This window comes from Hippocampus zosterae, chromosome 10 (genome assembly GCF_025434085.1).
Source record: "Hippocampus zosterae strain Florida chromosome 10, ASM2543408v3, whole genome shotgun sequence".
Classification (NCBI taxonomy): domain Eukaryota; kingdom Metazoa; phylum Chordata; class Actinopteri; order Syngnathiformes; family Syngnathidae; genus Hippocampus; species Hippocampus zosterae.
The window spans coordinates 18,773,402-18,801,286 of NC_067460.1; the positions used below are offsets into that span (position 1 = coordinate 18,773,402).

Genomic DNA, 27,885 nt, shown 5'->3' on the forward strand with positions numbered 1-27,885 from the left:
TTACCCAAGAGGTTTTTCTCTAGCCATCCCTCACCTCGCTGACCTCCCATTCAGCACTTTATTTGGACACACAGACTCAACTAAAGAACAAATCAGAGTGGCCTTTGTTGAAACATCTCTTCTGATGTATGGTTGCATGTGCATGTTTAAAAATTGAGGACTATTCATTATTTTAGCCCCATAATTCAAAGGTCCTCAAATTTTTTTTGTAGCATACGTGCTCTTTGCGGACGAGCCACCATTTGCCATTTGTCGTTTTTTGTAACTCATGAATACTGTTTTTTTTCTTTCATTCATTTCAAAAATGATTTATTCAACATTACAACAAATACGGAAGTGTATATATTACACAATCAACTACCAAAAAATGACCACAGTGAAGATTCCAACCATCTTCTGTAGTGCTTTGCCTGTTCAGGGTCCCAGAGTGCTTAAGCCCATCCCAGCTGACGTCAGGCAAAATAAAGATCACACCGAGGATCGGTCACCAGTCAATCACAGTGCAGATACAGTACATAGAAGCAGATCGATATTCACATTCACTCTGCTTGCATTTAAGTCGGGAAAGTGAACCTCTGCACTATTCGAGAAAATATGTGTGTTACAGCAGATGGGTCCATTCATGACCATCATGCACACCGGTTATCTGAATATTTCTAACTTAAAAAGGAATATTCAGGCACACTGGAAAAAACACATGGAAAAATAAAAAAAGTCCAGATTTTCTGCACTTATTCCCTTTCAACAGTATATTCTCGAAAACAAATTTGCTCTCTGGCAAGCCTCAGAGAGCTGATGGCAACTATAAAGCCCGAGAGAAAAACAGTCATTGCTACGCGAGTACTATACAGCCTACTACACCAATAAAATCTCTGGGAGGTGGAGTGCTCACAATTCTTCCTCATTAAATGCTAAATAAAATAATGCTACCGAGAAACTTAGGCCGGCAAGAGAGTCGTGGATTAATTCTGAAAATGTCCATGGCCAACTTTATGGCAACCCACTTCGAAAATAATACTGCCAGAGATGGAAGTGTGTGGGCACCGAGTGCCAGTTGCTTTAGCATCCTCATTTTAAAGCTTCTGTTGCCTCACAGGAGGACTCTGACCTTGCACAATGTGCATCATATCAATCTTAATTTCATTGTTAATCACAATCCGCAGTTTGAGATTGCACCAATGCCATTTTAACTTTTACTCCAATTATACAGTAATTGGATTTCCCCTGCTAGTTGGCTGGCACCTGGTCCAGGGCAGACATCAGATGGAATGGGCTCCCGTGACCCAAATAAGGACAAGTGGTATCAGAGCTGGCAATTCCAGGTCCAGATTGTAAAAACCCTGCCAAAACTTAGCTTTAGTCACAGGTACTTCTAGTCAAGCATCAGTTAAACACACTCCCGGGGACATCAGAACCTGTCTTTGGATACGCCAATTCGAAGTTGCCTTACATATCACACACGGATGCAAGCACAACAGGATTGGGTGCGGTGTTGTACCAGGAATGCTACGAGTGATTGCTGATGCTAGTCGTGGATTATCGTTAAGTGAAATGAGGTACCTGGCCCACAAATTGGAGTTTTTGGCCTTGACGTGGAGTGTGAGCGAAAATTTTCATGCTTATGTATCGAGACAATTTTACAGATTGCAATCCTCTCACCTATGTGCTCACTTCAGCCAAGCGAGACGCTGCAAATGTTTGGCAGCTCTGTCGACGTACTCTTTCAGACTGCAATATTGTGCTCGTCGATGAAATTCGGATGCTGATGTCCTTTCGAGGTGTTCTCAGAGGAGCCTCCCCGATAAGAATTTGGATCCGGTTCACCACATGACAAAGTAATTGTGCGAGCCCGCTGAGTTGGAAGAAGTGTGTCCCGAACTTGTAGAAACCATCTGCCAGAGTGGTTTAGACCGAATGTGCCAGTCAGACTTAAGTCAAGCTACCATTGCCCCGGTTGTGTCTCTATCAGCTTCTGTCAGTTCCATGCCTTATGGTCTTTCATGCCTGATCCACTTACATCCCAAGTGAAGTCAGGGACTTCTGTGCACGTCCCGCTGAAGGCCATCTTATGGAACCCATTTCGCTAGAACCTGTGCAGTCAACGGTGGAGGATGGAAGTGATGACATGCCCACAGATGAGCCTGACCAACACTCAGATATGAGTGAGGCATGCAAAATCAGCCGTCAGCTCAACTGCAACCCTAATGAGGACAAGCGCTATATGAAAAATGCAAATCTTGTTTCTCAATAATACCATTAACTGCTTTAGCTGCACAAATGAACTATTGTTATATACTTGATTTGTGTTGTGGTCATCTGCTTATTATTATTCACATGAAACAATGTACCTGACATTGCTTTATAATTTTACTTTGTGCAGTAAATTTTTATTCGGTGGCAGCTGCCTCTTGTGGGTTTGCACATGACCTATCAGTGCACATCTTGTCTGTTGCCACACTGTCGTCGCAGGTACAGTAAATAATTATGAGTGTTATTTCATTTACTGTTAAACAAACTGTAATTATTCGCCTGAGTTGTTAAAACATGGATTTCCGAATCAACAAAAAGGGCTGTGTGTTGCAGAGCAACAGCTGCAGAAGCAGAGATAGCTGCAAAGTCTATTTCAAGGCTCACTATACCATACGGTCCATGGAAGAGAGACTTAGCGGATACAATGAAAAAGACAAATGATGGCTCAAAGACATGACATCAAGACAAAAAAAAAATTACACAAATGCTTCTGTCGAGAAAGAACCAGAGAGATCCAGGGACACCTATTGTGTCCGACGTGTTGGCTGTGGTGCTGAGGCACCAGCACAAGGTCCCCTCCTCTCATTAAAGCTTATGAGGCAAGGTTGGTGCATGTTTTATTGCAATGAGGCCTCTGTGTGGCACGTTGCAGGTTTAGAGCCTTGTGCTCCAAGCGCGACAATGCCGATTTTGCATCTGAGGGGAAGCAAGGGACTGCAGCATCATTGAGCAAAGACAGGTGATGTCAGACTGAGTCATGCTGAGAGTTCGAAAGCTATACAGGTGCTCATCTTTTGAGACTGTAATGTATCAGTCTGTGTGAATGAATGTATGAATTACACAAGTTTCACTTTCTGAAAAGTGAATACTGAAATAAACTTATGATATTCTAATCATTTGATGAGCACCTGTATGTGTGCTTGTTAATTTAAAATGTTGTCTCTATTTCTGTGCAAATTGGGTTTTATCATGTTTTGTGTCAAGGCAAACATTTCCTTTGACTTGAATTGATAGAAACCCTTGAAGGGTGAGGAAAAATATGAAAGCCCATGTAGGCCAATAGCTTTATTAAAATTGTAAAAATCCATCAAATGTCATAATCTGTTTTGGGATCTGTATTCAGAGAGAGACTCACTATTTATATATCTAATTTTTTTTGTGGTTCAAATGTTTCACCCCCCAAAAAAAATCACAAACAAACCTAAATTCATCTTAGGGCATGGAAATGTCATTTTCCACAACAAAACCTTCAAAGAAATGCGATTGAATGTGGCTCCGCAGGGCAGCCCGGTAGTCCAGTGGTTAGCACGTCGGCTTCACAGTGCAGAGTAACCGGGTTCAATTCCAGCTCCGGCCTCCCTGTGTGGAGTTTGCATGTTTTCCCCGGGCCTGCGTGGGTTTTCTCCGGGTGTTCCGGTTTCCTCCCACATTCCAAAAACATGCGTGGCAGGCTGATTGAACACTCTAAATTGTCCTTAGGTGTGAGTGTGAGTGCGAATGGTTGTTTGTTTCTGTGTGCCCTGCGATTGGCTGGCAACCGATTCAGGGTGTCCCCCGCCTACTGCCCGAAGACAGCTGGGATAGGCTCCAGCACCCCCCGCGACCCTAGTGAGGATCAAGCGGCTTGGAAGATGAATGAATGAATGAATGTGGCTCCGCAATTGCCCCTGGCCATCAGCCGAGAAACAACTTTTATCAACCAAAAGCCTTCAAAATTAATGGCAGTCATTTTCGTTGCAGGTTTCTGTCAAATATGAATATTCGGTACTTACAACCAGACTGTCTGCTTGCTGACAATATAATGTACTTTATAATAATATAAAGTACATATTGTACTGTACTTGATTTAGAGGACACCATGACTCCGCTTGTGCTGAATGACTAATTCCCAGAACATTATATGCAAGTTGTCTAAAATGAAGACATTCAGCTTGTACCACTTATAATCAAAGATGAAATCCCCGCCTTATCGCCTGCTGGGTGCAAAGGTCTCAGCTTTGTCTAATTGCCACAAGGCGAAGCGTCAAAGCTGCATGTCCCTCACTATTTACCCCCACTGAGGCTTAGAGCTGATAATGGAATTACTCTTGGGTCCTAGGGGGAGGGAGCGAAGGAGGGAACCAAAGAAGAGGGGGTGAGCGTGGAGCGACATTCAGGGTGCAAACAGACAAATAGAGGCTGTATGAATCTTAAGGATATTAAGCTATAAACCTGCAAAGAATTACAAGCAATGGCTGCTACTATATTGGCTAGTAATTTCCGTCTGTTAGATATTTATAAATATATATTTTTAGAAAGGCTGGCCTTCCCCTTCATATACGCATGGTAGCGGATTATACTCTCCAGCCGTATTATGTGTAAACAGTTTTAGATTCGACACAATCAAAAAAACTGCAGATTTTTTTCTTTTGGGGGCGTGGGGTTATTTCCCTTCAAATGATGCCACATATGGAAAGGTCAATCATTTGTGTGGTGAGCAACAATTGAGTCTGTGTGCGTGCACCCATATGAAATGTGCTCAGGCACTGCCTAAACCAAACGGCTTATTTTCTGCTGTTGCTATTGACATTAAATTGATGTTTGTAAACTTGATCAATCAGTTGAAACAAATACAAATTGAAACTTGAGACACCTGTTTGTATGTCATTGGTTGCCTGAAAGGGGTGTTAGATCTATTGCCAGATGGAAGTTCATGTACCGGTAAATATACAGTGGTACATTGCCTCATAGGCATGTACCGGTATGCTCTTTGGTTGCTTTACAAAAAAAATGTGTGTGTAAATTCAATGTTTCTGATCACCTTTCCCTTCTTGTTTCATCTGCATGATTCAATCACCTGTCATCTACTTTCTCAATCCTCCATTCTTCAACCCCCTTCACAGTCTGTTCCCAGTATTCAAGGGGAGTCTTCGCCATATTCGGCCTTTATGATAAACGCTCAGTCAACACGCTGACGTCATTCTGCGGGGCCCTGCACATCAGCCTGATAACACCCAGCTTCCCCACCGAAGGAGAGGCCCAGTTCACCCTGCAGCTGCGGCCATCCATCAGAGGGGCTTTGCTGTCCCTTTTGGACCACTATGACTGGAGCCGATTTGTCTTTCTCTATGATACGGATAGAGGTAAAAAGCCACAAACACACCAATTGCATGCAAATACAGCGGTGCCTTGAAATACGAGTTGAATTTGTACTTCGCAGATCGTCTTTCAGCATTGAAATGGATGGCAATGCCATTGATCCATCCGAGCCTCCCCCCCAAAATATTCAGTTCATGTTTTTCAATAAGGACAACCTTCACTGTCTAATATTGTACATCTTGGAGATCATAAATTAAATAGAACGTAAAGAAGCAAACAGTTTGTGCATTATGATTTAATGCTGCAATTCAATTAATTGCACTGCTCTTTTATGCGAATACTTCAGAGTCATGCGGACAAAAACAATAGACTTCTTTTGCTGCTCTCCACCTTATAACCAGTTAGTAGTTCAGATTCAGTCAGCTTTTTCACCTGTTTGTACTCAGGCTCACAATATTGACATGGCCGTTATGTAGCCATCACATTATGCAAAGGGGCAAAGCATTCTCAATCTACAGTATCTCAAAGAACTGAAGCGATTCCCAAAAGACAGAGAGGAAATAAAGGTCAGACGTGATCCACCGGCCCATGGTATAGATCCCTTGTGCGAGTACACTCGTTTCTATGCGTTGTGTGTTTTTTTGCTCCTTTGGTCCAGCCTATCTGGGTTCATACTCTTACTGATGATTGATGAAAGTGAAGAGAGAGGCAGAACACAAGAGTCACTCGAGTTAGCTCGGCAGCCAGAAAGAGTGGAAGCGTGAAGGACAGGTGTGAGATGAGGGAGGCAGGGGACAAACAAGTTGATAGGAAAGGGACAGCTCCGATCATTCATCGAAAATGCAAGAGAGTGGTGGGTGGGCCGCGGTCGCCGGTTTGATTACAGTGACTGGAAGAAAGGCAGGAGTGGGGGGGGGGGGAGGATGGAATGGCAAGAAGGAGAACAAGAAGCGAAATAAGGGGAAATGCAGCATAGGATGGATGTGTAGACTTTTTGCTGTGTTCACTTGGCAAAGGAAGGGTCCCACATTATAAGCTCCCATTGGGCTCTGCGTCTGGTAATGTGGTGGAAAATGGGTAGGAACACGGTGCTCTGTTTTACACTCACTACTGTGCTCGACAGATGTGTGTACAGTGTATATATATAATATTCATACATACCGGTATATTATATATACAGTCGGTGAATACACTGGACTGTTATTGCAGTGCACCTGCTCAACTTAAAGAGAGCCAAGACTGCCTTTTTGAAGACAGCTCTTAATATAGCATATGGACAAAGACAACTACAATATATCAGCTCTTAATATAGCATATGGACAAAGACAACTACAATCTATCCCATATTCTATAAAATTTCTTGAACTGCAACATATTGAGAGGTGTTTTCACAATCCGCATATGGGTATCTTGCAGTTCATTATAAACGTACCTTGTGCATGCATAGAAACGATAGAGGTTTTTATCATTTATTTGTGACGTTTGCGATGTAAGAGGAATCGATAAACAGAACGGCCAGGCACGCAAACAAACAATTCCTACTACCAGTAATAGAAATACTGGATACTGGATACTGGGACCATCCTGATATGTAGCTACAAAGCTCTTGTGGACTTTTTTTTTTTAATCAACTCAACATAAGAATTTGATTCATTGATGCCACTGAGCAAATGTCATGTCTCAAATGATGTAATTTGTTCGACCTTTTCTTAATTTACTGTATTCAAATTCAGAGGGTTCCACATTGTGCCGAATGAATTGCATCCCCAACAAGAAACGTCCGTTGAAACTTATCGTTGACTCACAGTCGAATAGTGTTTGGCACATCATCTCCTGATGTACTGATGTGTTGGTCAAGAGGAGATTGTTGCGAGGGATGACACAGTAAGTGCTTTACCCTCTCCCTCGGAAGACAAGACATTGGGGTATTGCTTTGGTAAATGAGATGGGTTGATGAGTCTGCTGGATTTTAATGCACACCTGCAAGCACTTTGCTGATATTACCAATATGTGCTCACTGTGTTGTTATTGTGATGAAATCAAACATTTTCTGAACACTGGAGGGAAGATTAAGCATGAACATTTTTGTGTAAAAACAGCAAAACATAATTGCTTCACATTTCGAGCAGGTCTCATGTTGTCCATGCTTCCATTTTCCCCGTCTCCATTTTCTCACTTGTCTAGGCTATGCGATTCTGCAGGCAATCATGGAGAGAGCGGGGCAAAACGGCTGGCAGGTAAGTAGACTCACACACACACACACACACACACACACACACACACACACAATTCTGGAAGCAGCCCAAAATAAACACACATATCATGCAGCGTGTAAAAAAAGAGGTTTGCATGACCCTGCAGTCATCTACGTTATTTGCTATGCAATGTTGTGATCCGATTTATGTCTGCCTACTTCATTTGTATGCAATATTATCTCAGGTGAGTGCGATTTGTGTGGAGAGTTTCAACGAGGCTGGATATCGCCGACTTTTAGAAGACCTGGACCGACGACAAGAGAGGAAGTTTGTCATTGACCTGGAGCCAGAGAGACTACAGAGCATGCTAGAACAGGTGCTGTCTATTTTCACTCTTTACATGATTTGAACATGATTAATTTCAGTCATTAATGAAGGAATGGCACTTTTCCATTTTGATGTTTTCATTGCATCGCTGCTGTCTGCCAACTAATTGTCAGCTTCGGGCAACTTTGGACAGCATGCTCTATTTGAATAAAACAAAGTATTCATTTCCTCTGTGAAATTAATGGAAAAATATGAGTTTGAGTTGCATACAAACATCACAGGTCCATTTCCACTGTCAGCCCCAATGGAAACGGTCAGGCCAGTGAGCATGAACCAGAAGTGTTGGAAAGAGCTTTTTAAAGTGCGACATTGATGCTGTCAAACGCTTATTTAAAATGTGTGCAACGAGGATCTTTTTCTTTATTTAACTTTTATTTTTCTCTTTTGTTTTTGTTTTACTTTGGTAGTTATGATTCATGCGTGGTGGGCAGGGGGCCTTGTTCTTTTACTTGGCTTAGTGAGAGATAATGTGGCAGAAAAATTAGCAAAACCAAGGCGCAAAAACAATAGTGTGCGCGTGTGTGCGTTCATCTGTGCCCGTGTGCGTGGGCGAGCGCGCGTCGCTTGACGACTGTTTCCTTTCCAATGTCCTTTTAATTCCGTCGCCTAACATCACATCTGATCCATTCTCAGTACTTGTCACACCCTTGAACAACAGTGATACGAATCTGACATCGAGCTCTGACGCATGCATGCATCATGAATGCAGATATCGTGAATACATGTCGTCTATGTGAATCGTGAGAAGAAAATAAACAAACACATTTGTGTTTAAACCTGCGCCACTGTTGAACTACACATTCTCCATGTCCCAGACAGACAGATTGTTTTTTAATTGGACTCTATGGTGAGTGAACAGACAGACGGAGAGACACACAAACACACATTAGTGTTTACAGCGGACTCAAACTCGTGTCACAATGGGCCCGACAGTGTGTGTGTTGGCTAGCGTCCCTGCTCGGAGACGCACTGCTCTGTTTGCACGTGTGTGTGTGTAAAAAAAAAAAAACAAATAAAACAAGTCGTGATCGAATATAATCCTGCATTCCTTGTTCAGAGGATTGTATCCAAAGTGTATTTATATCCAGTTCGTTGCAACGTTTAACAACAATTTTTTTTCCCCCAACCAATGTCATCTGTGCCTATTATTGCCAACCTTGGAGTTCTTCATTTTAATGTTGCACTCTGTCAATGTTTCTGCAGGCAGTCAGTGTGGGAAAACACGTAAAAGGCTACCACTACATCGTAGCAAACCTGGTAAGGCAATTTTAGCTTGTTGCTGGTGTTATACTTGCATCATGTTTTACAGTTGCCAGACATGGAAAAAAAAAACCGAATAGATCAGATGCCTGAGTTGCGTTGTTTGTCAGAGTCTTCCGATGTCAATATTGATTCATAATATGCTTCTTGGATCAAGAAGTTACAGATTTAGAAATCTGATTTCCAAGAGTCTATTTAGCAATGCCTCATCTTTAATCGCTCGGTTACTTGAGCTGAGGTCATGAAGGAGAGGGCTGGAAGATGAGGTCAAGTAAGAAAAAGCTCGGGGTGCTTTTAGCAATTACTTTTCATCAATTCAGGATCAGGCTCACATGTGGTCTACCATGTACTCCACCTCTTCTGTAAATGAATCACCCGACTACAGAGAGATGCCCTGCATGAAATCTTATCAAGTAGCAGAAGCGACACCATATTCATTAGCGATAAATAGTGTTGATAATCTGTGTGAGTACGATAAGTATCATTATTTGGCAGGAGAGCTCTTATACTCTTGATAATAGGAATTGGAGTGATAATAGGAATTGGAGCATAATGGTCTTTTTTTTTGTAATTGTGCTTCCTTCTAGGGGTTTAAAGATATTTCTCTGGAAAGGTTCATGCACGGTGGCGCCAATGTGACTGGTTTCCAGCTGGTGGACTTCAGCAAGGCTATCGTCATTAAACTGATGCAGCGTTGGAACAAACTCGATCAAAGGGAATATCCTGGATCAGAGAGCCCACCCAAGGTATATACGAGCGATCTTACAACCTAAGAAATGAAGTTTGGATGATACTAGCAGAAAGGGCTCACAAAGTCTTTGATATTTCCCAAACAAATCTTCGTCTTGGCAAGCTTCTTCCGAGAACAATTAAGTATACGTGGGGTTTGTTTTTTTTATGAGTACACTCACTCTACCTAATTATTAGCATCCGCTCCATGGCTGAGTCTTGGTCCTGGTATACCTGCAGGAAGAAAAAGTTCAGTGTCCTATTTTGTTGCCTCGAACAGTGGCCACTCTTCTGGAATGATTTTGTACAAGATGATATAATGGACTATGTTGAATTTTTGCCCACTCATCTATAAAATTTGTGAGGTTACTGATGTTAGACTTGAGAGAGGCTGGAAGCTTACAAGCATCCAAAAGGCATTTGTAAGATGAAGAATCAGGACTCAAAAAGAATGAATGGGTCGTTTGGAAGCCTTGCTTGATTGCTCAATTGATAGAGAAATACATTTCTGTACTTTCGTTCTTCTATTGTAGAAACACCCACATTGCGCGATCTTGCTTTTTCTTCAAATAAGCCAGGTCCTTTCAAGGTTATCCTCTAAATTGTCAGTGTTCGTGCAAGTTCTTTTTCCAACCGTTGCAGCTGTAAGAGCAATATACTGCTTGATCAAACAAAGGAATCAATGTCAACATGGAGGTTCCGCTGCAGATTTTCTATCCCTGCACTGGGATTTTCATGCGATTACACAGTCGGATCCCTTATATGTGTAAGAATAACAATATGTCTAGTGTGTACTCCACAATATACAGTAACTCACCTCTCTGTATTTGCACTCAACCATTTACTCTCCTCACAGTAGTGCTCTACTCTCTCTACTTTTCTGTTCAATAATTGTCCTTTCAATAATTATCACTTCACACCTTCAATGTCCTATTAACCCTCGTAGTGCACCGCTTGCGATAAATGTAAAATGATGTCTTTGAATCAAAGGCAAAGGCATTCAGAAAAACACGAGAGAGCTGAAACTTATGGAGGGGTTCTAAAATGGCCTAAATTTCATGACGTCACCGGCTGATAATTCTCAGGCATTGCAGCAATAATAAAAAAGGTTTTGATTCAGTAATCTTCACATATTTTGCACCATAGAGACCCATTCTAATTCATATTTTTGAATGCATCGTAAACCTAATGTGTAGACATGTATTTCATGCGATTTTTACGTCAATCGTTTTGTTTTTTGCTTGGACAGACGTATGCTAGCCACATTGTTGGTTTGAGGTCATTCCAATTGTGCAACTTTTTTGTGCAACGCCAGAGAATCGCAAATGAGTTTGCCTTTTTGCAGGAGGCTTCAAACCAATGCATTTTACATGAACACGTCCCGTCACGGTCGGGATTGTTAGTAGGGCTTGGTTGGGACCTCCAGACACAATTTATTTTTCCTTTTGCAAAAAATAAAGAATAAAAAATCCCAAAGAACTAATAAAAACTATATATGTATGGATAGCACAGATGCCTCTGAACATTTTGAGTGTTTGAAAAAAAAAAAAAAAAGAATGTTTGTATAACACAAAATACATCATTACAAAAATTGTAAAATGCGTAACTTAAGGCCTTTTCAATTTGGAGCACACAAGGGTTTAATTTAATGACAGCCAGTTCTGTTTTTTACTTCCATGTATTACCTGCAGATGTGCCCACTTATCCATATAATATATATACAAATCCTAAGTAAAGGAGGTATCTTAACCATGCTGGCTAGCATACAAATAATTTTGTAGTCGGGATGAAAATAAAGACACACACACACACACACACACAACGCAATGGCTCTAATGAGATATGGTTGAATATTTTTTACTTTTGTCCTTATTGATGATGATCTTTATTCTTGGCATGTCATTCATTCACCCAAACACTAGCGTTAATTGGTTAATCAGCATCCTCACTTTCAGCGGATGAATCCTTATTAGCCCTCATTAATTTTCCTCAACAGTTTAGACAACATTTAGTATCTTAATGGCGGCATCATTTTTCTTGCTTATAATAAATAGACAGTCTGTGTGTAGAGATGCACAACTGCTGGCATTCTGTGTAAAAGTAGGTGTCACCCACCATGCAATCGGTACATCATTAAAACAGCTGTCTTTTCTCAAGGCTTTTAAAAAAATATATTATTATGAAAGCACATCGATTTTTAATTGTACAAAGTGTGCCTTCACTCATGCAACACAAGGTCGGTGAAAATCAAACAAATTAATTAAATTGTCTATGGTGAGGTTTGAATATATCCATCCATCCATCTATTCATTTTCCGAACCGCTTCATCCTCACAAGGGTCATGGGGTGTGCTGGAGCCTATCCCAGCTGTCTTTTGGCAGTAGGCGGGGGACATCCTGAACCGGTTGCCAGCCAATCATAGGGCACGAAGAGATGAACAAGCATCCGCGTTCACACTCACAATTTTGAGTGTTCACTCAGCCTGCCATGCATGTTATTAGAATGTGAGAGGAAACCAGAGTACCCGGAGAAAACCCATGCAAACTCCACGCAGGAAGGCTGGAGCTGGAATCGAACTCGGTACCTCTGCACGCTTGACACGCTAACGAGTCGACCACCGAGCCGCCGGTCTGAAGGGCAAACATTTACAAGTGTTGGCCAAGATACGAGCTACAAGCTAACCCAAACAGAAACATTGGAGAATTCTGATTACTTTTTCCAGTCATCGTGAACACACTGTCACAAAAGCGACCAAATCTCGTGAATCTGTCAGTTATGTACAGGGTTGAAAGCAACATTATGGGATATGCTCAGCTTGCAAACGTCACATGAGCAAATTCAGAAAACAAGTGAGCCGTGATAGGTTGCGACCTGAGCCTTGGGCAACCGTGATGTTATTTTCAGTCTGGGATAGATAAAAAGGCAATATGAATCAGAAAACCATGGTTAGACATTGTATTGAAAATTCTAGAGATGACTTAGCTTTTAATATTCTTTTTCCATTGGGTTGTTGGCCGTGTTCAACAGTCTGGAGCCTAATTTTAGCGCTAGCTCTCATCCTTGGGAACATACTGTAGCTCTGTGTTGGCTCTGTGTTATTGTCGAGCTGAATTGGGGTTTGAAGGTCAATAAATTGAAGCACGCAGGGGAAGGCTTTTATGCTACTCAACAAGAACCTCTATAGATGACATTCAAGGTTCATACTCCAAACAGACTTCCAGCTTTATTTATTCTGAATGTCTATATAAATCGGGATGTATTGTATTGCTCTGAAGAAGTTGTTGTGGTCCATGTACTTAGAGGTACTTGGATAGCGAGTGACTGCGGAGAGGTTAGTTCTCGGTTGTGGAGGATTATGGGAAAACGCTCCGCTCACTTAGCCTCGGGCGAGTCACGCAATATTTTCGTTTGATAATGGGCCCTGTGAAAAGCACCATAATAGAAATTGTCCTTTTTACATAAGCAGTAGATTTTGAGCTAACTGCTTTCAGCCATCACTCAAAATGTCATTACCCAGTAATTTTATGCTGGTGTGCCCTGAAATGAATCCCGATGCGCCTTGAGATTTTCTGAAAATGTAATGAAAATGATCAGGTAACCTGTTAAAGTCATGTTTTGATCTGAGGTAGAATTATTTAAATGTCATACGCCTGCACAAGTACAAAACTTTTTTTTTTAAACAATAGTCCTTTTCACATTCTTTTTTCTTTGCATAACACCATGTTTGGTATTTATCATCATCATCATCATCATAATCAGTTCATACTCACTTTACAACAAGAATTAAGAAAGACTGCATAGAAATGCACAGTATAAAGCTTAATACAGCATACACGAGTTTTAAAACAAACAAATGTCACGAAAAGAAAAACAAAGCAAAAATTGAGAAGCAAAGATTAAAAGGGGTTGCGGAACAGTTGAGTTTTGAAGGATGGGAGGTCAGTACAGTCACGGATGTGTTGAGGTAGAGATTTCCATAGGGCGGGGGCGGTGACAGAGAAGTCTCAGTCCCCAGGGGGTTTGTGCTTGGTCATGAGGATGCCGAGGATTTTTGCAATTGAGGAGCGGAGGGTCGAGAAGGAGTGCGTGGGTGCGGAAAGTCGGAGTGGAAGGAGGGGGCCCAATTGTGCAGGGCTTTATAGGTGAGTAGGAAGAGTTTGAATTGAAAACGCTGCGGAATAGGGAGCCAGTGGAGGTTTTTAAGGATGGGGTTGAGGAGGTCACGGGAGCGGTTGTCGGTGAGAAGGTGGGCAGTGGCGTTCTGATTGTTTTGCAGTTTATTGAGGAGTTTGGAGGTTGTACCGTCGAGAATGCTATTGCAGGTGGTGAAGGCGTGGATGTGGGTTTTGGCAGCCGTGAAAGAAAGTATGCAAAGAACACAGAAGTCAGGAAGGGAGCGAATACTTATTTCACAACAGCGTGTTTGCCTGGAACAGCTCGAGTACGATTCTTTTATCGCGGGAGTCAGATTAGAGGTTGAAACGTGGAGATTGGGAGCACCCTGGTGGCGCCAGCCCTAGGTGAGCACTTTTGTCACTTATTGGGAAGGCTGGCGGCTATTTAGCTGGAAATTAAGACCAACAATGTTATATTTCATATATCTGAACAAATGTGACAATATTTTTGGGCTTTTTTAGGAATGACAAAATTGATCTCCATCTAAAAGTACTTTCCAGCATAGTCATGCAGCCAAAGGCTTTTTATCCGTCTCACGTCGAGGAATGAAAAGATGATGATTTGGTTGCGCGGCCTCCTGCTGTACTCTTGAAGGCATACAAATAATCAAGGCATGTCAGCAAGGAGGAACCTACCTGTTTAGGTGTGAAGCACATCCGCTGACTTTATCATTTCACTCGTCTCAATACTCCCATCACCACGACGCCGGTCGTTTTTGCTGTGAAGTGAAAGCTGCCTGCTGTGTGTTTGAGTGCCCCCAACCGAGTGTCGGCGTGAGGCCTGGCATGTGATGCCGCAACTGGATGAGTGTAATGATGTTCCCTGCTGAGGCGTGAGTTACTTTTAATGAATTTGTAAAAAAAAAAAAGAACACCATTAATACTTTTCAAACAGACTACATATTGAACATCTCTGAATTTGTTATTCTTTATTCAGTTTCGAAATCTTAAATGCCATTGCAGGTTTAGGTTTTTGAATGACAGGATAGGAGAAACTCCCAAGGGAGTGTATTTGAAAGCAATCTTTATGTTTGGACCTGTGACTTCTCGATTGTGGCAATATACCAGTCGGTGTGATGAGTTGCACTAAAACACTTGAGACAATGAAAGAGTTGAGAGCTCATGAGTCAAAATAGAGCTGTAGGTCATTTTTGTTCCATTTTTCCACTTTTTTTTTCTGGCTTTTTGCACACACTGGATAAATGGTGCATGAACTGCATGTGCTTTAGATGCGGTGTACACAAAGACTTCTAATATATGGACTTCCCTGTGGGATTTTTTTCTCCTTCTCTCTTCAGTATACGTCCTCCTTAACTTATGACGGTGTTCTTGTGATGGCTGAAGCCTTTCGCACTCTTCGTCGTCAGAAAATTGACATAAGTCGACGGGGAAATGCCGGAGACTGCTTGGCCAATCCCGCTGCTCCCTGGAATCAAGGAATAGACATGGAACGAGCACTCAAACAGGTACTTATTTAAATATGTTTTTTCGTTGATTGAAAGTCTACTTTGGGTTTTTCCCTGCTTGTACTTGTTAAATTTTATTTCAGGAGTCATCCGTACAGACGTTCACAACATTAACGCCGTTACACCTGAGAACCGTTTAAATATTTGTCTCTTGACTGGAATTGTCTCGAATTGTTGTTATAAATCCAGGTGCGCATTCAAGGCCTGACTGGCAACATCCAATTTGATCACTTTGGTCGGAGAATCAATTACACAATGGATGTGTTTGAACTGAGGAGCAACGGACCGCGCAAGGTGGGCTTTTTTTTGTCATTTTTGTGTGCGTTGGAATCAGTAACAAGATAAACATTTCAGAATGATGTATTTTTCCGAGATCACAGATTGATAGTGTGAGATGGAATGTTGCTTTGAAGGAATGAGAAACCAAATAGCAACGGCTGTCAGAAAGCTTGAAAAATGTTGATTTATCCTTCGACTCGAGTCACAATTCAAAAAGCTGCGAAGCAGAAACCACAAGGTCACACTCGGCAAACATCAGGAACAGAGAAACGTAGGCTGTGGCGACAAGTACTATTTGTGTGTCTGTGGTTGCTCCCTCGGGTGTCTAAACCCTGACATTTAACACAATCCGAAGTGGAACGTTATTCTGTAACTGTTACTCCGGTGCGTAGGTCTGAAAATTTTCAGGACGGGCACCAATCCAATACTCCAAATATTGGGGGGGGAGATACGGCCAAATTGCATTGTTATAATTTCCGTTTTTGATTGCCTTATAGATTCCCAATTTTAACTGATTCCCCACCCCCCACCCCCCTCCCCTCCATTTTAATCAAAACAAAAAGTTATTAGTAATTCAGTCCCCGGACGCTACATGTTGGCCATCCAGTTTGCAAGTTAAATGCGGAGATCAAAATTTGCGATATATTGTACATTGTGACAGTACCTTCACCTTGAACTAATGTGCTTCCCCTTTCCAATGCTCGCGGAAATGTTATGTTGTGCATAATGCTGCGAGCGAACCAACCAATATAAGAACATTCTTCCTCCCTGAGAAAAGTCCCAATGAACAAACAATGACTAATAGTCAGGCAAGCAGTCGAAGAGACACAGAAAAATTCTCGAACACACCAGCCATAAAACAAAAATCTGTGACGGGGGTGAAGAAGCAATTCATCATGATGAGCTAAGGATCTTCAAATATTTTCTGACTCGGGGAAACACATAATCTTACAATAAAGACAAAAAAAATCAAAGGGCGTCTTATTTCAGCTCCTTTGACAGCATAGTGCACGTTATTGAAAGTTCTGAGCTCACACTCAATATCGTCAGTTCCAGGGGGAAATTTGTGGCCGCGCTCATTCTGTTGGTTGGCTTTTACATTTTGTTCTAGGTAGTCTTGTTTGTTTTATTCATGTTTTTTTTTTCCCTTGTCTTTACTGCAATTGGGTTTTCAGTTGAGCTATAAAAGAGACTAATCGGATGTTTTCTTTTCTTTTGTTTTTGTCCCTCCTCTGCTCACGTGTTCGGGTCAGATCGGTTACTGGAATGACATCGACAAACTTGTCTTGGTCCAGAATGAAAATTCCTTGTCCAATGACAGCTCAGCGATGGAGAACCGGACAGTAATTGTGACCACTATCATGGTAATGTTCCAACTGACTGCTTTGTTTTCGGTGGCATTTAAGAGGTGGGCAGCTATAGTGTTTTTAGTGCTGAATCCCACCAAATCACGATCATATCCGATTTCCTGCACATGACATGAAATACGGGCAGCCCGGTAGTCCAGTGGTTAGCACGTCGGCTTCACAGTGCAGAGGTACCGGGTTCAATTCCAGCTCCGGCCTCCCTGTGTGGAGTTTGCATGTTCTCCCCGGGCCTGCGTGGGTTTTCTCCGGGTGCTACGGTTTCCTCCCACATTCCAAAAACATCCGTGGCAGGCTGATTGAACACTCTAAATTGTCCCTAGGTGTGAGTGTGAGTGCGAATGGTTGTTCGTCTCTGTGTGCCCTGTGATTGGCTGGCAACCGATTCAGGGTGTCCCCCGCCTACTGCCCGAAGACAGCTGGGATAGGCTCCAGCACCCCCCGCGACCCAAGTGAGGATCAAGCGGTTCGGATGATGAATGAATGAATGAATGAATGACATGAAATACAATGTACTGTAAATGCAATGGAATATCTGTTTAGATGGCTGGATTTACACTGCAATGACCTAATCCCGATTTAGAGCCCATGTCCGATTTTTGCGACAATCGACACAAACCCAGTCCTTCCACTGAACTCATCAAACTAAGCTGCATGCACAGACACCCCAAATGCACGCAATCAGAACCTGGGAGGTCCACATACACACATCCATCCAAACGATACATAATAATTAAAAAGGTTGTATTTTCTTTGGTTGGCCTGAGATGATTTTTCTTGCTAATTGGTTTCCTCACCGTTACTCCGCTGGCCATCGTCTGCAGTTATTTTTCTTCGAGAATGATCTATGTACCTCTGTGTCGCTAATGTGTTTGTTAATGTGCCTGTTTGTGTTGTTTCGGCGGAGTGGGGATGGCATGGGTGTATGTCAGCTAGCAGTGTGTTTGGATCAGACTTGCATTGACAGGGTATACGTACCGAATCTGATTTGTCCACTTACACTGCTGTCACATTGATGGAAGCGTGTGGCCTTGTTTTTTTTTTTTTTTTTTACTCCCTCCCTTTTTTCTGCTGGCATGGTCCATCAGAATTGTGTCACTTGAACCAGATAGTGTAAATCCAGCCTAATAGAGGGAGACGAGAGTGAGTGTGCAGCAGCAAATTTTTATTCATGCCTCAGAAAACTCCGAATAAGTTTTAGCAATCCCTCAGAGCGTGGCCCCAAGGGAGCGGCACTTGATTAGACTAATGTCTCATTAATAGGCAAATCTAAAACTGACCTCGGATCACCATTTGAACGTGACCTCAGTCTGGACTCTTCTAATGACTTTCGCATGCCAGCCCACTGTCAATTAAATAAGCATGGCACGGTGTCAATCCAAGAAAAAAAGGAGGCTTGAGCGTGTTTGTGTTCGGGATTTGACATCATCCATCTGTGGCCGATTTGTGGCAGGCCAGCCCCTTTTTCCGCTAGATGGGTTCTGTTCAATTTGGTAGACAAGGACTCATTTCAGCGCCTCCTCTATGGCAGATCTTAGAGCTGACGCGCATTCCCACATGCAGTCCTGACAAAAAAATGTTTTTGGATTGACATGGCCTAAGATGCAACAACTTCTTATCGTAATTGTAGTTAACAGTCTTAAAGAATTGCACTGGAGTGGCGCTCAATATTTTGGTGACCTTATTTAAAGAGTGAGTGATTGAGGGTGGAAAGCACGTACACGCAAATACAACTCTTGAGATGGTTACAACAGACGAGGTGTGTGTACCTACAAATTTGTGTGTGAACTGTGAACTTCAAATCATTTGTCTCGGTCTTTCAAAATGCGTTTTGCCGTGGGGATGGGGAGTGAGCGGGGGTTAGGCCCAAGCCCATTACTGTACACGTCTTTTCGATGTGTCTTGCCATTTTCTCCCCAAACACGTCTGTCCTCTTCCTCTCCCATGAATCCATCTGCTCCACTGTTTCTCTGGTCACGCCTCCTTCATACCTCTCTGTGGATGGATACCTCAGCAGACCTTGGCTAACGTTAGCTCAGCCACCTCCTCCTCTTTGCAGCCTCTGATGAAGAAGAAGCCTCTGCTGCGACACTGAAGAAACAAGCGTCTCACTGCATCTCAACTGAGTCCCGCCTTGGAGAAAGACACAAAGGGGCGTCTCCAAAACCTCGTCATTCAAACGTGGATTTCTTTTCTAATTTTTTTTTTATTGGCATGTGTGTGCCCAATAATTGTTGAGCAACATCTTAAGTATCCATATCTAGAATCTAGCTATTCATTCGTGACGATGTAACTGCGTGTGTGGTAGTCCAGTATGAGCTTTGTTGCTTTTGATTTTTTTTTCTTCACAGCAATCATTTTGACTGTGTAAAAAAGTAAACACTGTGAGAGAAACAATTGACATTTTGTTGACGATTCAGACACAGTTTGGTAACAAGAGTATCATTGTTGGAGGTGTGAGCTTTACAGAATGGCATTCAAAGCACGTCGCCGTTGCATCAACCGACCAATGAAATGAGTACGTTATGGGAACAATTCTTGATGAAAAATTCACGACAAATATACGGCCAAATTCAAAATGCATATTTCATCAGGATCTTAACAAAATTTGCAGCAATTCCAATTTCAGGTGGGAACCCCTATTCAACATGTCTAGATGCGAGGTTATTTGCATTCGCCTGCATTACCTTTTGTCCATCTGATGTCAATTTGAATTTCAGACCAGAAATCGTTAATATCCAATCTGCATCATATTTCACTTCATTTTGTGTTTTTTGCAGCGCAGAGAGACACTGGTCCACCCACACACTTCACTCACCATGGAAATACAAATTCATCATTGAACACAACCATGATTACTGCTAACAAGAGAACTGCTACTTTTATTGTGCTTTTTGTCATTTTGTCCCGACTCATACTTAGTTTACTGCTTTGTGGCTGAGCCTGCTTTAAGGTACCCGAGGGTTATGTAACGACATCCTTACTGGAAACAAACAATAACAGTAAATAATGTTTAACAAGGGCAGAACAGGGGAAAAGTTGCTTGCACAGTTATAGTTTCAAATTTCAGCCCTTGTGTCGGGTTTACATTTTCTCTCAGTGCTTGCCGTAGGTTTGCTCCGACTACTGCTGCTTCTCCTATGACTGGAATATGTGCGCGTTCGATTGAGTTAAACTGTCCATCGGTGCATGCCGCATGTATGAGGCCGAAGTCGCTCACTTGTAACCTTCATGAAAGAAAAAAAAATGTGATGGGACTTGAGTGGATGGATGTTATAAATTACGAGCTTTGCCTAATACTGTAGCGCTCCTCTCCTCAGATCTAATTGTGACTGTAATTGACAAAAGTAGAAACGCAGAACATCCCATCATTTGTTCATTTGACAGAGGCCTCGCGGTTCAATATTATTCATCCTTTATCTTCATCGCTGAACTCTATCTTTTTTTCTAAATCTACTGCCATGCCTGCGGGTTCAACTTGCCTCCAATGGATTTCACTTATTCAGGGAGGAAGCGTGAAGATCTAGCCATTAAATCAAGGCCAACATTCCTTCTTTGCCCACTAAACATAATTAAATTTTGATTTACTTCATTGTTACTTCCAAAAAAAAATCCTTTACTTTTTCACCTGAACTTATGTCAACGTGCTACTTTATTTATTATTTAGCACCATCAATGAAACACTGACAATGGCAAACAACACACCAGAAAAATTCTGTAGGAATTTGCCCAATTTGCCCATTTACACAGTTTATCCCGACCCTCCCAAGTCGATGATTCATGCATGCGTGCCCTTAAGCCACCACAGAATAAAAATCAAACACTGCTCAGAAAGGAAAAGTGCGCTTCAGTAGTGATCAACTGTTCAGTCGCAGGGCGCTTCCCATCGCGCTTAGCATGTGGTAGTTGTTTGTAATAAAAATACATTGTAATGTCTTATTAATGTTGTTTTCCTGCCCTTGGTTTTATGCTCATTTAAAAAAAAAAAGCTGTTCTGGGGTTTGGGGTGTTTGAAATTGAATATTTGATAACATTTGATGAAACAATGAAATTCCACTTTATGATACAACAAACAAGAGTTGGATTACTGCAGTCGCATTTTGTGCTTTGTTGAAGAATGTTCAGAAGAAATTAACAGCAGGAGTAAAAGGAAAGTGTACACAGTCGCGGCCTATGGAGCGAAATTCCACTGTATGTCAAGCTGTCGCATTATGCTGCAATGTACGCATTCAGCCAGCAACGTTTATCTCTCTTATTCTTCATGATGGGTTCTTGGAATCTTTCAATTCCTACACAAACGGGTTGCTTTCTCAGTGATAAGAAGAATGCGTACGTGGCCCTCTTGCAGAGAATTGCAGTTGACTTGACCAAGCGACACAAAGACTGAGGAGCTAAATGTTGAAGTGTTTTGCTCTTTTTATGTCGAGATAGCTCAGAGACAATCATGCCGACTCATTTGGCCAATACATTTGTGGGTGCATGATTATGAGCTGTAATTTGACTAATTGGGGCACGAATGGACCGGTTGTCCTTCTGACAGACTGAAATAGGCTGTGACCGCTTGGCTCGGCCCTCTGGCTGTCGCAACGGATGGCTCACGGGCATATTTTATGCCTCGGCCGTTGGTTATTCATTTAGCCACAGTCTAGCGTATTGTAATGATGAACTGATGGTTTGAATGCGAGTGGACTTTTCACTGTCCAGCTGTTTTCTCGATGGAGCAAATTGGCTCAAACAGCAAGTCTGTTTGGCACATATCAGGAACCTTTCATGCCTTATCAGCGCCAAACATTTGCTCCTACGAAGCTCAATTTCAACCCACCATGTTTTTGTACTGCATAACCGTTTGGATCATTTGTTGTCAATTATTTTGTTGCTCCCTCCTTTCCTTTTGTACCTTTCTGCACATTTGTTTAGGTTTGTTTTTCAACGTTTCCATCTTTCAGTCTCTGTTTGGACTGATCCGGCCATTTATCTTTCCATCGCTGGTGTTTCAGGCGAGATTTACAAGGCTCAAGTGAGCTGGTTCGAGTCAGATTTATCTATCTATCAATCTAGCTAGCTCTCTAGCTAGCTAGCTATTTCTTTTTGCCTGTATGGTATGGTAAAGAGAAAAAAAAAAGAAACTCCCGGATTCAGGTATCCTCGGATTAGAATTGGGTTTCTTTCAAGTGTGTATCTGAATTTTACAGAAATTAGAGGTCATAGATCACAACCCAGTGAATCAGATCAGTGGACTGTATATGCTGTCAATGTGAGCCTGACATCACTAAAATATGCAAACTGATGACGGATGGCAAACAACACGTCCGGATTGAATGAAATAAAACAGCCGAGGTCAATCAGGCATGAACTCAAGCATCATTGACATATGAGATATTCCTGTAGATCATTAGATCAAGAAAACATTTAGCATCGGCGGTTAGCTCCATGTAAACCTACGAGCAAATAATCTGGCATTAAGTTTTATCTATTTCATAACTTCAGTGTTGTCGCAAACAAATCTCTTTAGAATCATTTATTCTTTTGATTATTTCATCCAATAGTCGCATATACCCCTCTATTGGAAAAAGGTCGGACAGCACAAATGCAAAATAAACACGCTTCTGCAAATAACAGAGCCAAAGTTAATGTATTAACATCATAGCCGTTAAGTGGCTGCTCCGATGGCCGGCGAAAAGGACTTTTAAACTCATATCGGCTGCTCGTGTCCGTGTTCTCGTTCTTTTGATCGCGACCCACAGCTCATGAGGTCATAGGTGAGGGTGGGAACAAAGATCAACAGGCAAATCGAGAGCTTCACTGCAGCTGCTTCAAATATCTTTGAGTCTTTATTCACGCCAGATCTCTTTTGAAGTAATTACATTGCATTTTACTTTCATCCTTGTTAAATTTTAAGTGTCTCCAACCCTTGGGCATCGTTTGTCTTTCTCCGCATTCTTTACCGGCCAATATAAAAGTAGTCCCGTAGATTCACTGTGTGTGTTTGCAGCAAATGTTTGTGTGGTAAACATGGACGCTGGCCAAACATGGTTGCGGGCTGCACAAGAATTGTTTTATTCTGATTGCTCTTTTATTATTCTTACTACTTACAGTCTTGAGGCAGACATTTTTTGTCCAACAGTTTTTGAGTTTGACTTTGTATAGTTAGCAGATTTTATTTCCCCCCTTTCGGCCCTAATACAGGTAAATAAACAGTCAACAGGAACTGAAATCACGTTAGGGAACAGCACATCACTTTTTCATCTTCAGATTCACATTTTGCACTTATTCGTCCCCATCTCCACATTCTTTACACTATTCCTTGCCCTGGTGCAACTCAAACAAGCATGATATTGTCCCCAAGTAACAAACGCGCAGACACACACACACACACAACCTTCACGCTGAGACAAAGGCATCTGGCACAAACTAATAAAAGCCATTAACGAGACTATGAAATGAAAACGTTCCGACCCGTGTACACGTGTTTGCTCGTGTGCGCGTGCATTGCTTCCTTCATATTATCTCCGCAGAGTTGGTTTATCACATTTTCACCACTTAACCTTCGAACATGATGAACTTGAATTTGAAGAGGAGACGAGGGGAATGATGAAGTTCCCCTTGTTGGCGCAGATAAAGTAAACGATTCAATCGGTGAAGAGAATGACTACAATTATGGCAACCCTCGGGGGGGATTGTCGTGCAATTGATTGTGTATTCAAAGACATATTGATAGTTATTGTCGTAATATGCTAACTTCCATGCAAATTATAGGATGTGAAACTAGTCTGTGTTCTACTGTTCCTGTTTTGCACACTTGATATATAATTACACAACTTGGAACGGAATCATCATGTTCCTTTAACATTGTTGTAACTTCCAAATAAAACAATTACAATCGATTTGATGGCAGTTAATTTCGAGTAAACAGCAAATGAGATAAAATTGCTAATGACTTTAATATGATGTCAAGCTCTCATTTGGGTGATATTCCAAGTCAGTGAGCAGCTTAGATTGCTGTTTTGATCTATCAGAGGGTGCACGCCTGTGTGTTCATTAATTTTATGATTCATGTTGAGTCGACGGAATGAGCGCCCAGAGACCTGCTAATGTTTCTACGGATGTCATTGGAGGAGGATTTTTTTTTTTGTATGTTCCGACACAACGGGGCAATATGTTCATGTGACGGTTATATTAAAGCTGGTTAAAGTGTAAAATGTAATATCGTAACTAAACTAAGAAAACAATATGATTATCTTTGGAGTAGAGAACTTTCACAATGTTTTATAGGTACTGAACTGGTCTTTCAAATGTGAGATTTTGGACAATGAAGAATGAAAAACTGAAGGCAGTGTGGGCATGCTAGAAGTATTGGGACACATCCATTTCATGGGAAGTACCTGTAAAATGGAATGAAATAGTGTTAGCCCCCCCACACCTCCTCACCCTACTTTGTAGCTATAACTTTCACTCCTCTGGTAAGACATGCTACAAGATGTTGGAGTGTGTCAAATTTTCATCCAGAACAACATTTGAAAAGTCAGGGGTGATGTTGGACCTGAAATCCTGCTTGTTCTTGGTAATCCTAAAGGTCAAATTCTTCCAAACCCCCAAAATAAATAACTAAATAAATCTAAGCATATCTTTATGTTTGGTGTACTGCGGCATTGTCACGCTGGAACAGAAAAACATCCCTTCCTCAAACGTGTGTATTTGTTTTTGTTTTGTAGGTTTAATTGTTTTAGGGTCCTGATTTAATGATGATCAAGTATGAATTTGGGAGAAAAAAAAACGTTTTATTCATTCATTCATTCAACGTTTTAATCAAATGTATTTTTTGTATCAAATGGTTCAATGAATACTGTGTTTGATATATGGATGTTCTCGTCTTTAATGACCAGATTAATTTATGTTGTCTTCCTTCATTTTGGGGACATAAAAATGAAATACATACACCCATGAATTAGAAACAAAAAGCCAACACAATAAAAAAATAAAATAAAACCACTTGAAGCAGAATTTCCCCATTTTATTATGAAAGAAGACATTTTTTCATTGGCGTAGCTGGAGTTCTCCTCCCATTTTGCCAGCGTTAATGAGTAACAATAGTTATCATATTAAGTGTTTTATTTCTTTCTTTTCACTCATTTCTATATTGTAATATATTGATTTTTAATCATGCATTTGTTAAAATAATAATAATAATCATCATAATGAAAGTATAACTGGACCAGATTAATTGCATTTCCAGTGATTACAAGGACAAGCATTAGCTCAATTTCTGAACATTGCGAACGCCGCATTGAACCGATTAATGTCGTGATATGAGGTTCCATTGTATCTAAAAACGATTATGCTTTCGTAAAGCCCCCCGTCTTCCATCCTACTAATTGTAATGCTGTTTCAATTAATTCATTTGCAAATTTCATTGCACTGTTCATTTCAACATTTCCAGGCTAAAATTTGCCATTTTCCACCGAACTGAAAAAAAGCCTACCTGATTAATTGGTTGATTAAAAGAGCCCAATGGCATGCTAATAGGCTTGGTTCAGTTGGATTACGAGGGCAGCAGCCTCAGGCATAATGCAATAATTCACCACTATCATCAATCTGCGCAGGTGTGTGTGTGTGTGTGTGTGTGTGTGTGTGTGCATCAGTGTCAGATTTTGAATTCTAAAAACGCACCCACCAAAATCTCAGAGTCACGCGTTGCTTTCATCTGGCAAACTGTACGCTCAAAAAGTCATTTTGCCTTTGACAAGGCGCCTTCAAAGCAGCAGCGTTCATTCCTCGCCTGTATTTCCCTTCTGTTGAACATCTCTCCTCCCTTAGCATCGGCAACACTGCGGCACTGAGGCAGGTGCACGCCCCAGCGGAGGCACGTCAAGGCTGATAAAGATAAGACATAACGCACGTCAAGGCAGAATACTTCACATATAAGGCTTCCAGAAATATGTGAAAAGAACCGATGTAATCATTTATCCTCAGTTTTATCACATCATTGACACTTGAGCGGTGTTTTCCCAAAAGAAAGAAAACGTGTGTCCCTCTCTTCCATGTTTCTGTTTACCGCTTGTGCTGTTGTTTCTCGTGAGTGATTGTTGATTTTTTAAAAAAGTATGTTACAAATTGGCAGACTAAAATGCCATGTTGTGAAGATGGACAATTTCCACCAGCTATATAAATAAATAGAAATATTAAGATCTGTTTGTAGAAATTAAGTCGCTCAAATCAGACATGTTCCTTGTATTGTTGTTGTTGTTTTTTAATACGGAAATAAACATGCTTGACACTACTTGTATTCCCATCTTTTTTCACTATTTAGCACAACTTTTTTTTGTTCTTTCACATCAATCGCCAATCTCCAAACGGTGTCTTTCTCGCCTTGTGCCGCTTTTGTAGGAGGGCCCCTACGTGATGCTGAAAAAGAATTGGGAGCTATATGAAGGCAATGACCAGTTTGAGGGCTACTGTGTGGATCTGGCCTCAGAGATCGCCAAACACATTGGAATCAAATACAAGATCTCCATTGTACCTGATGGGAAATACGGAGCCAGAGATCCCGAGACGAAGATCTGGAACGGGATGGTGGGCGAGCTTGTTTATGGGGTAAGTGTGGATGGATGATGTTAGATTAGTACAGTACCATGCAAAAGCCTTGGGCCACCATTTTCGATTGTTTTTGTTGGATCGATGTGCGTTTTGATGCAAATCTGTACACAGATGGTCAAGTCAAGTCAAGTCAAAAGTATTTATAGAGCACTTTCAAACAGCCATTGCTGCATACAAAGTGCTGTACATGGAGCGATTTAACATGGACAGTAAACAGTAAGACAAATCGGTAATAAAGGCGCTAGAAAACACCAAACAGTAAAATCAAGAACAAATCTAAGTCATGCTGAGTCGAACGCCAAAGAATACAAGTGAGTTTTGAGGAGGGCTTTGAAGATGGTCAAATTGGTATCTTCTAATGACAATATTCAGACTTCTGATTATGCTACAACCGCAGATGTAAGAAAAAGAAAAAAAAACAAGATAAAACTTCCTCTTCACAAAGTCAGCACAGAAGGCATTGCAGTTCCACTTGGACGGTCGCATATCCCGCCAGTGTGGCCCCACTTTGGGCCCTGACACTCTGCTACAGGGACGTGCTTATCAGAAGCTTTGCACGCATGTTTCCTGCGGCCAAGCTTGGTCTTGAACAGTTCGATAAGTGCAGGAGAATTTAGCACGGGGACCACTTATGCGGTCGACACCATGCACATTACATTGTGAGAGAACTCAGACTGAGAAGACAATGTCAGAAGAAAGTGTGGAAGCAGAGATTGTCACAGAGCGGTAACAGAAATAATTGGCCTGCACAATTCCTGATGGAAGGTGATTCTGAGGAAACGGCACGTCGACTAATCAGGTTTGATTTGTGCCGAGTGCTCGCTGTGCTCCCAGATGAGGCATTCAAAGGGAAACGCGTTTAAAAGGTCTATCTTCTCATACACCCTTTTTAATCTTTTTGTGTTCCTGCCTGTTTGTGCTCTCTCACTTCCTCTCAACTGTCTGCACATCACTACCAGGTTATTCGAATCGGTCTTCAATGTACTTTAAATTCCCTCCCTCTTTATGTCTCTATTCGCTGATTCAGCTCTTCCTTTTCTCCCGTCTCAAACGCCACTGAACTAACGACGCTACTTGCCCATTCAATTGTCCTTGCTCTTGACATGAT

At 41.6% G+C, this 27,885-nt stretch overlaps 1 protein-coding gene across 8 annotated transcripts in view; it reads left to right on the top strand.

The window, feature by feature from the left end:
• The window catches only part of gria4a (glutamate receptor, ionotropic, AMPA 4a), a 75,842-nt gene that overhangs the window by 22,198 nt on the left and 25,759 nt on the right, over nt 1–27,885 (top strand). For 7 of the 8 annotated variants that reach the window (XM_052077750.1, XM_052077744.1, XM_052077745.1 and 4 more), the window contains exons 3-11: nt 5,133–5,372; nt 7,513–7,565; nt 7,768–7,899; nt 9,114–9,167; nt 9,758–9,916; nt 15,373–15,540; nt 15,730–15,834; nt 17,073–17,183; nt 26,568–26,774. In XM_052077750.1, the coding sequence (XP_051933710.1) occupies nt 5,133–5,372; nt 7,513–7,565; nt 7,768–7,899; nt 9,114–9,167; nt 9,758–9,916; nt 15,373–15,540; nt 15,730–15,834; nt 17,073–17,183; nt 26,568–26,774 (1,229 nt within the window). Of the gene's footprint in view, nt 1–5,132; nt 5,373–7,512; nt 7,566–7,767; nt 7,900–9,113; nt 9,168–9,757; nt 9,917–15,372; nt 15,541–15,729; nt 15,835–17,072; nt 17,184–19,242; nt 22,147–26,567; nt 26,775–27,885 lie in introns of those variants that run through there. The other variant, XM_052077751.1, reaches the window with a different exon arrangement.